The sequence below is a fragment of the Astatotilapia calliptera genome, chromosome 16, assembly GCF_964374335.1.
Source record: "Astatotilapia calliptera chromosome 16, fAstCal68.1, whole genome shotgun sequence".
Classification (NCBI taxonomy): Eukaryota; Metazoa; Chordata; class Actinopteri; order Cichliformes; family Cichlidae; genus Astatotilapia; species Astatotilapia calliptera.
Window position 1 is genome coordinate 37,403,688 of NC_137437.1, and position 10,591 is coordinate 37,414,278.

The 10,591-nt window shown below is 48.4% G+C and overlaps 1 protein-coding gene and 1 long non-coding RNA gene across 6 annotated transcripts in view; one reads left to right on the top strand and one right to left on the bottom strand.

Annotated features, from left to right (window-relative positions):
* The window catches only part of zeb2a (zinc finger E-box binding homeobox 2a), a 41,468-nt gene extending 37,834 nt beyond the window's left edge, over positions 1 to 3,634 (bottom strand). For 3 of the 5 annotated variants that reach the window (XM_080290770.1, XM_026143881.2, XM_026143878.2), the window contains exon 1: positions 2,656 to 2,916. In XM_080290770.1, coding sequence (XP_080146896.1) covers positions 2,656 to 2,728 — 73 coding nt within the window. In that variant the 5' untranslated portion in view covers positions 2,729 to 2,916. Of the gene's footprint in view, positions 1 to 2,655; positions 2,917 to 3,452 lie in introns of those variants that run through there. The other 2 variants (XM_026143880.2, XM_026143879.2) reach the window with 2 other exon arrangements.
* Positions 1,987 to 6,331, top strand: LOC145421039 (uncharacterized). The gene is made up of 4 exons (XR_013902308.1): positions 1,987 to 2,179; positions 4,721 to 4,791; positions 4,907 to 4,974; positions 6,055 to 6,331. It is a non-coding gene; the product is annotated as an uncharacterized LOC145421039 (long non-coding RNA).
* Positions 6,332 to 10,591: the final 4,260 nt, after the last annotated feature.

Below are 10,591 nucleotides of genomic sequence, written 5' to 3' on the forward strand. Positions count from 1 at the left end.
GGGGATAATCTGCTGTCTTTCACAATAAAAGCGTACTGGGAGGGCACGGGCTCAAAAATTAGGGATTCATATCACATGCTGCATTTTAAACTTGATTCCTGACCTGTGAGGGAGCTGCTGATGCTGCAGCACAGCGGAGGGACGAGGCAGGCGGGCAATCCTGCACATGCACGCACACGCACACACGTTCATTTAAACACATTAAAGCTGCTCTCTAAATCCTCGTTAGTCGTTCTTGTAGAAATTATTCTTTGACGAGAGTTGAACATCAAAATTCAACGAAAACCAGAAGAAAAACATGAAAAATAAAATTAAATCCAGAAAAACAAAAACAGGATTCATTTAAAATAAAATATATTTTGTGTCACACAGAAAAGTAAAGGTGAGAAAAGGAGGACATCCCACCGTGAATATTCAAAAAACGAAAGACTGAAACAAATGTGATGGGCGGGACCAAAGCTGTGACATCATGAACACATTTAATAAACATCCCCCGACCCCGTCAGCAGACAGCTGCGTGTTTAAGGGTCGCCATAAAGTTCAGAGGATGAGTCGGGGCGAGGGAAACGAAGCTGAGCGCAAATCGTAGGGGGAGGGGCTTAATGCAGGCCGTACACATACCTTCATCCACCTTCCTACTTTCTTTTATTAACCTCACTGCTTTTCTCTGCCCTCCATCTTTCTTTTCATGTGAGGCGGCGTAGCGAGCGTCCCCGACGGCGCTGCAGCCTCTGAGTGCTGATTAAGGATGAAGAGAGCAGTGCTTTCTTTGTTCTGCCCCCAGGGGGGCGCTTACTGAGGAGGGGGCAGATATGAAAGACATTGAGGTCAGGGAGGAGGAGGAGGAGGAGGAGAGTGATGGCACGGCAACGGACCAGGGAGCTTTACAGGACGTAAACCTGGACCGTCACCAATGGACAGGCACACAGCAGGTCCTAAGGGGGGAGGGGGGGGGGGGTCAACACATCAGCCAGTTTACACACACACACACACACACACACACACACACACACACACACACACACAACTGTAAAACACACGAAGTGAAAATATTTGACGACCGAACGATGAAGAGCTGTCAGTAAAATCCCCCCAAAGTGGTGAGGCACATGCACTGGGCACACACACACACACTGACCTGTCAGGGGTCACCTGCTGATCTGGGATCCGCCTGAATGCTGGAATCAGCTGACTGCAAACGTTACAGGTGTTCGGGCCTGCAGTGAGGACCAACAGTCTGAGCCTCAGCGTGTTTCTGAGTATTTCCTGAACAGTTGTGTGTTTGTGCGTATTTACAGCTCGTCTGCAGCGGTGCTCGTGAGCGGCGAGCATGCTTCGTGTTCAGTGTCCGACACATTTCAGTAAATTGACAGCATCTCTGTCTCTGAATAAAAACCTTACCAACATGAAACACTCAGCTGTGACGGCAGACACACATGCACACAGACACACACAAACACAGCAGAGTGTGCATGACCTCTGCTGATGTTGGATCGCATGTGGAGGCGAGGTTTATCAGAGCTCGCCTTCAGCGTTCGCCACATAATCCACAAAAACCTCCATCAGCCGCACACTGCTACGTCCACACATCTATGAGGCTGAAACCACCAGGTCCACCTTCTGGTCCTGTTCCAGATCCTGGTTCAAGTTCAGGTCCAGGCTCTGCTCTGTGTTTGTGTCACAGATGCTGCTTTAAAGCGGCTCCTGCACCGCCGGCACAATGACACGGCTGTGAGACATGTGGCATGAATGGTGCAGCAGGCAGCCTGACACGGCTGCAGGGGGGGTCGTCCCCCCCCCACTCACCCACACACACAGAGTCGTTGCTGCCGGCAGCTCGGCTGTGCAGGAATCCTCAACTCACACAGACAGACTTGGACTCAAACCTGTGATTTCTTCACCACATCAGCTCCGTTTAAATTTAAACGTGTCCCAAAAACAAAGCCATGCGCACTTTTATGACATGTGACCTCCTCCTTCTCCTCAGAGGAGGCCCTTCAGATCCTCTTACACCCCCCCCCCCCCCCCCAACCGTCACCGTGACCTCCAGTCCATCAACAACAACCCACCCACCCCCCAGGGCCCCGAGAGGAGGAGACGAGCCACATCCAGAGACGGGGACAAACCACAGCAGCGTGAAAACACAGGAGACAAAATATTTCGTTGTACTATTGTACATGTATGTATATATATATACACACACATACACTGTGCATGACCGTGCAGAGACAGTAAACAGTTATCTTGTATCTCATCTAATGAAAACAAATGATTTGATTTTCCCGGATTTTGCGTTTGTGAGGCTCAAACGTGTTTCGAGGAAATGAAAGTTTAAATGTTTCAACCAAAATTCACAAAGTGTGACACAAAAACTCAAACAGCCCAAACTCTCTTTCACTTCCGGTCCCTCTCACCTGTCCGTTTGTTTGTTTTCACATAAAATAAACAAACATGGAAATGAACTCCACGGCTCAGCGCGGACCCGCAGGTCTGCGCGCGGGTAACGGTCCTCGTGCCCGGCAGAGCGCAGACCTACGCCCCGCCCGGAGCAGCGCCTCCCGGTCCCGTCAGAAAGTTTGAGGCCGGCGGGACGCGCCGTGTCCGGGGCCGTGACAATGTGTGAGTCAGTGTGTGAGTCGGTGTGTGTATTCGTACCGTTCTTCCTCCGGGGGTTGGCCTGTTTTCGCCTCTTGCAGCGGGGACCCTCCGCCATGATCTCCGGCTTCATTGATCACTGAGTCCGCGACTCCTGCTGCTCCTGCTGACGGCGGCACAACACACAGTAAATCCCGGAGCAGCAGCTCCTCGCGGACCTCGCGCTCACACTAACGTGCGCACACTTTGCGCTTACTTTCTGGGAGTTTGCGCACCTCCGCCCCGCGTGCCCGTCCGCCTGATCTGAGCGGAGTGTGTGCCGCTGTGACAGAGGAGGAGGAGACACACACACACACACACACACACACACACACACACACACACACACACACACACACACACACACACACCGACTAACACTGATACTGACACACAAGTCAAACATACACTCTCGGTCCCTCCTCCTGTCAGTGAACTTGTTGATTTTAGGTGTAAAATTAAAACCAATCACTCATCGATACATGATCGATATTAGAGTATCAGGCCGAGAGCGCGCTTATATAAGCTCAACATTCAGGCCTGCAGTTGTATAATCGTGCGCGCGCAGGTCAACATTTCCCATCTCATCCGGAGCGAGAGCGGGGAGCGGAGCGCAGGCACGCCGGGAACGACCTCATCCTCCCCGGCCAGCCTGCCTCCATCCACCCGCTCCCGGCCCCGGAGTGCAGGCTCAACACCTGCATCCGGATAATACCTGGTGGCGGGAGCGCGCCCGCCTGCGCTCACCTGTCCGGACAGGTAGAGCAGGCAGGTGAGCAGAGCGCATTGATTGGAGGAGAGGAGGAACGGCCACCTACCGGCAGGCTGCTCGGTTCCGGGAGGAGGCGGCAGGGAGGCAGGAGAGCCTCCCGCAGAGCGGTACCAGAGTCCGGCCACAGAGTCCCGCTGAGTCGAAGCGGAGAGTCCGGGCTGCGGGTCGGGCTGCTCCGGTGTGCGCGTGCTCCTCCCGCCGTCACCGATTTTCTGTCCGCATCACAAACAGCGCGAGAGCCTCGGCAGCACGCGCCACCTATCTGCGCGAGGAGGAATAATGACCCCCCCCCCCCCCCCCCCCAACACACACACACACACACACACACACACACACACACACACACACACACACACACACTTTAATTTGCAGGTTCCTGTGTCCATACGCGCTCACCTGAGCCTGCACCTGATTGGCTCACAGGTAGATTACCTGGACAGGTGAAGTCGCTATATGCAGAGGCACGCGCTGCGCTCACTGAGCTGCAGATCACAAGCACGCGCAGACTGTTCCGAACTCCGCAGGTGTTTCTCACGTGGAACAGTGGTCACGTGGTTCTTTTTTAGTTTGACCAACAGATGAAAGAAGCTGACGTTACATTTCAACAATGAAAAAAAAACTAATAAACTTTGTTAATAAAATATTATTTAAATTCGTAAAATCATATTTTAAAAAAGTTTTGACTTCAAAGAAAGAAAATCTAAAAATACGTTTATAACGATAATAAAATATGTCTTTTATTTTAATACCGTTAAAAATATGCTAAATTCAACATGAAATATATTTGTATACATTTATATTATCTGGTAAAAATGCACTTACTTTATTTAAAAGAGATGAAAATGCAACTGAATAAACATGTAAACATTTTGTTTACAGTTGTTAAAAGAATCATAAAAAAGCAAAAATAGAAAAGAAATAAAAACAGAACTGAATGATTCTTTATCATCATCATCGTCGTTGTCCTGCAGCTCCACCAGAAATCCATCCGCAATCTTTGTGCTCAACACACACACAGTCGTGTTTTCATATCCTTGTGGGGCATTGACACAATGCTTACCCTAACCATCAAAAAAGACCCCTAATTCTTAGCCTAAACCAAACCATAACTGTAACTCTGTCACTAAAACCACATTTTAAGCCTTAAAATGACCTTCAAACTTTGTCCCCATAAGGACTGCTGGTCCCCACAAGTATAGGAGCATGCCGGTGTTTGGTCCTCACACAGATGTCTAAACACACATACACACACACACACTCTCTCCCGTGACCCCCCCCACCCACCTGATCCTGATCATCTGCCTGTTCCTGCAGGTGAACTTTGACCTTTCCTTTCTTGTCCAGCACCATCACCCATGTGATGGGTGGGAGGCGGAGTCACACAGGTGGGTGATAATCTGTGATGAGAAGTGGATTACCTCAGTTTGTGGTTTGAGTATGGGTGGGGGTGGGGGTATTAAAGGGGTATTACACTAATCACAGTTGTAAATGTCCCATTAGGCTTACAGCAGGAGCGTGGTCACATCTGGCTTCAGTTATCATCTGCAGCTGCATGTCAGCGAGAACAGGTGAACATCAGGTCATGTGACCTGTTAAAGGTTTGAGCCGTTTGTTCTGTACATAAAAACCTGCGGTGCTTAAAGTGAGGCACGCGGGCCCCCAGGGGCCCTGAGGGAGGTGTAAGTCAACCTGTGGCTAAAGACAGACTTCCTGATTTCCTGAGTTCCTCAATGCAGACAGGATAACTTCCTGGGAAGTGTCTGGACCTCTCTAACTCTCTGTCCTCCAATAGTCATTGTTATGAATATAGTTACAGCTATACTTACAGGTGCATCTGCATAGTTACAGTTACATCTACAGTTATAGTTAAAACTGTAACTGTTCAGATAAAATGTAACTATTCACATACAACTGCAACTATAACTGTAAGTATAACTGTAACTATAGCTGTAACTGTAGATATAACCGTATATACAGTTATAGTTACATCTACAGTTACATTTACATTTACAGTTATATAGTTACAGTTGCATCTGCATAGTTACAGTTATAGTTACACTTTTATCTAAAGTCATAGTTACATCTGCAGTTGCATTTAGAGTTATGCTGTTAGTTATAGTTCTATAAATATATATACATACATTCTAGTTACAGTTACATTTACAGTTATAGTTACAGTTACATTTACAGTTATAGCTACAGTTACAGTTACATCTACAATTATATTTACAGTTGCAGATACTGTTATAGTTACAGATAGGAACAGGAGGCAAATCCAGAAACACAGAGCGTTACAAGGAAGCGTTATGTTGTTCCTAGAGTATTTAAAAGTAGAATGGGAGGCAGAGCCTTCAGTTTTCAGGCCCCTCTTCTGTGGAACCAGCTTCCAGTTTGGATTCAGGAGACAGACACTATCTCTACTTTCAAGATTAGGCTTCAAACTTTCCTTTTTGCTAAAGCATATAGTTAGGGCTGGACCAGGTGACCCTGGATCCTCCCTTAGTTATGCTGCAATAGACGTAGGCTGCCGGGGATTCCCATGATGCATTGAGTTTTTCCTTTCCAGTCACCTTTCTCACTCACTATGTGTTAACAGACCTCTCTGCACTGAATCATATCTGTTATTAATCTCTGTCTCTCTTCCACAGGGTGTCTTTATCCTGTCTTCCTTCTCTCACCCCAACCAATCACAGCAGATGGCCCCGCCCCTCCCTGAGCCTGGTTCTGCCGGAGGTTTCTTCCTATTAAAAGGGAGTTTTTCCTTCCCACTGTCCCCAAAGTGCTTGCTCATAGGGGTTCATATGATTGTTGGGTTTTTCTCTGTATCTATTATTGTACGATCTACTGTACAATATAAAGCACCTTGAGGCGACTGTTGTTGTGTTTTGGCGCTGTATAAATAAAATAAAATTGAATTGAATTGAATTGAAGACTTGAAGCGAATGATGAGGTGAACTCAGTCAGACAATAACAAGGGTTACAGGAAGTAAAAACTATAAAACACACGAGGAGTTAACCTTCCAAACCTCTGATATCTAACGTGTACAGCATCAAACATCAGTCCCATTAATCCCTGAGCAGGTTTACAGATGGACCTCCTCTGTCTGGGCTCCAACCTTCATCACTGTAGCCTCCTCTCCTACTTTGTCCTCCCAAGTAAAAGCTGCAGAGCTTTTCAGACGCTTTGACTTTCAATTAGCATGAGCGGCTCAGCAGGAGCCTGCAGGAGGATTAACTTGTACCTGTGAAAAGCCCGGCAGGTAGACAGAGCGCCAGGCTGTGGTGAAGGAGAAGGAGAGTCTTATTGCTCCTCTTTAATACCAGCAGAGTGAGCAGGATGAAGGATGTGCAGGCTCAGGTCCTCATTTCACCTCTGCACACTGTAAGAAACCTTTCATCAGATACAGTAAAGGTCAAAGTTCAGGTGTGTCCACACAGAAAATATCCAGGAGTTGCTTAGAGAAGCTGTGGGATGTCTGGAAGTATCTCTTTAAAAAGCTGCCACCTGAGACCTGGAGAACAGGAAGAGCAGGTATGGATGGATAACTGACCACAGCAAAGGCAGCTGAAGCTGTTAAGGAAAAATACATTTTCTAGTGCTTATTTGCTGTGTATTTTGTTTTATGTATTTTAATAACAGGCCTGTATACAAGAAGGGCAGCTTTGAATCACAAACTGTGTCCGAGGTTGTAAACTGCTTAGCCAGACTGAGACTGTGCAGAACAGTTCAGCTGAGTCATGGCGCTACAACAATCAGCCAATCACCGTGTTCCATCTTCATGTCACTGTGCACCCAAAGCACATCTGTGAGACCAACATCTGGACTCTCATTTCAGCCCTCTGCTCCACTCATCTTCACACAGACTTTCTATTCTATTTTAGTCTACTGACTTCTATTGTGTTTCTTCTTTGACCTTTGACCCCCACGTGGGGTAAATATTTCTACCTTAATCATGTGATACAGACAGATCTTTGAATCCCCCTCTCATCTGCAGGCACACCATCACAGTCCTGAACTTACACTGACTCAGTGTACATCTGAGTCAGTGTAAGCTTCAGCTGCCCATGGAAACCTGATGTGAGCACGAACACGAAACACCTGCACTGTTTAATCATCATGTGTTTGCCTTCACAACGGTGTGAGGTCATTAGGAGCTGTGAGGTCATCAGACAGGTTAAAACCAGTGACTGTGGAGAACATGGATGATCTAACAGCATTTATGTTACAAAACAACGACCGACTGTTTCAAACAGACAGCCTGAGGTGTTCTTCAGTAAACTGGACTACCCGACGTCCTTAGCTAGCTAACCAAGATGAGCACTCGGCTATTCGGAAACTCGTTTTGTAAAGTGCGTTTAGCTAATCCGAGCAGGTGAATGAATTCACCCTGACTAAGGAAATGAAGAGAAACGCCCCGGGCCACTCAGTTACTAACTAACTACCGTTACTGTACTTTTAGACTGTAAGAGCAACAGGACTCTGCTTCAGCTCCTGTGCAGAGCTGATTATTAAATATGTGCAAACAGCAGCATGTTTTCTGTCTCCTGTCACATCTGTAAGGACAGAAAGACCAATTTCTTTTAAAAAGTAACCCCTTATTAGTCACGAACTATGGATTAAAATAGCAAAGCCCAATATTTATGTACTGAACTTTTACTCATATACTACATATACCCAGGCAGCAGGTCACACACTGCTGATAACACCTCCGTGTGTTGTGACCAGGATGCAGCAGCAGACTGAACCAGGACTCAAACCTGCTCCATCATCTCATCTTTGCAGATCTCCATTTATACAGCACCGACAACTCAAAGGTGAACATTATATTGGAAAATCTGTTAGTATATAAGGCTTATTTTAATAAACAGCTCTCTGTCAGCAGAACTGTAGAACTGAATAAATGTAAGAGAAGAGCTTCAGATCCTGAGTGTGTGAGGACAGAGAGGCTCAGCTGTATTTCAGATCCGAGGGATAAACCTTATATTTCAGTTTGTGGCGGTTCTGTTCTCTTTGTGATTGCAGAAGCCGTCCTCAGATTCAGACCTCAACACCACCCAGTGACAGCAGACAGATCGTCCATCATGTTCACATGTTAACTGCAAAACTAATGACAACAAGGTTAAAGCACCACATGTGCTGTCAGTGAAAGCTGCAGCTGTTTATTGATAAAGTTAAACACTGACTGTACTCAGCTGCATGAAGAGAACATGATGTTTTCTCTGACACAATTAAATAAAACCCGATGAAGGTCAAAGGTCGTCACTTGTATGTTGAACTAAAAACTTGTCGTCTGGGATCCTTTCACTGTTTTTTGCCAATGGTGTGTTATTTACCATAAAGTAATTCAGAGTCCATCATATCAGAATAACCAGAGAGGATGATATATTTTTTAATATATATCGTTCTGCAGGACTAAATATAATATCCGTCCATCTTCTTCTGCTTATCCGAGGCCGGGTCGCAGGGGCAGCAGCCCAAGCAGAGAAGCCCAGACCTCCCTCTCTCCTCCTGGGTGAGGGACCAGACAAAGAGCGATTCAGAAGACCTCTGTTAGAAGACCATCGAGAGTTCACTCTGCCCGGGACAGGATTATTGGTGCCCCGCCCTGGAGCCACGCCCGAGGGTGAGCGTCTGGTGGCCAGGCCTTAGTCCATGGGGCCCGGCCCAGCACAGCCAAAAAAGGGACATGGGCCCATCTTCCTGCAGGCCAACCACTCGCAGGAGGCACCGCAGGGGTCGGGTGCATTGTGAGTCGGGCAGCGGCCAGGCCAGTATCATTATGTAAAAGTCCAGCGCCTCTGAGGATTATCTGAGTACTTCAGGCTCACTGTGGAGTTCTGAAGATTTCCCTTTGAGGGAGCTGCTGGCGAAGATCACGAGTCCTGCTTGATCCGTGTATGTGTCACGGACCGCCGGGGCAGACCGTGTGAAGTGAGTGGAGGACCCAAGAGCAAACAGAGGTGAGGACACAAAACCGGACTTAACAGAAGGCGAGCCTTTATTTAGGGCCGAAAACTTAAGGAACAAGGCAGCAAAGCAACTGAGGGAAAACCTGAACATAGACTGGGAAAACTATGACTAAACAAAGTACAAACTAGGACTAGTTAAGGCTGGGGAACTATGACAAGGGGTAGGGGAGATAACACAGACGACGCGACACAGACTGTAAGAAACACAGAGACTAAATACACATGAGGGATGATCAGGGGAAGTGGCCACACATGGGAACGCAGCTGACACACATGAACTTAACGACAGGACAGGAGGAGTGAGCTGAATACACAGACAGTGAATGCATGCCTTCAAAGTAAAACAAGAAACATGAGACATGAACCGGGGAGACGTAGTACAGGGGGAGGTGACATAACTGACAGCATGAACTTGACAGTACAAGACACACAGACATAAACACACGAAGGGCAAGGGAGACGTAATGCAAGGGTAACATAATTACAAAAAGGGCTGGACTACCTTAAAGAACCTAAGCAAACAATAAACATCAAAATAGGTTAAGCATAACACACTGGGTCACACGACCCAGGACCATGACACCACCCCCCCACCGAGGGCTGGCTCCAGACAGCCCAAACCAAAAGAAACAGACCACCGAGCCCGGGCGGGCGGCGGGGGACCAGGACGGAGGGACCAGAACAAGAGAAAAAAAAAAACCAACAGAAAACACTGGAGCACGTGACAATAGGCCAGACATAGTTCAGGGGGTCGGCCCGGAGGGCGGCAACACACCAGCCCACAGTTTACGAGTTCAGGCGGCCGACCCGGGGGTTGGCAACCCAACAGGCCACGCCATCTCCCATCAGGAGGCCGTCCATGTGAGAGGCAGTGGCGGTGCGGTTCGGGGGGCCGACCCGGAGCCCGCGGGCACAAGAGTTCAAGGGTCATACGGTCGGGGGGCCGACCAGGCGGGCGCCACAGATGACAGAGCCGGTCAGGAGGCCAGCCGTGTGGGTGGCAACGGTGGCGGCGAAGGGGACGGCGGAGCAGCTCAGGGGGCCGACCGCGCGGAAGGCAGCGGTGGCTCTCCAGTGTCAGGCGCACTGGCCGAGGCCCGGTGGGCACAGGACCAGTCGAGGCAGGACCAGACGACGGCGAAGCAGGAGCTGACGCAGAGGTTGGACCAGGCGACGGCGAAGCAGGAGCTGAAGCTGGACCAGGCGAAGCAGGAG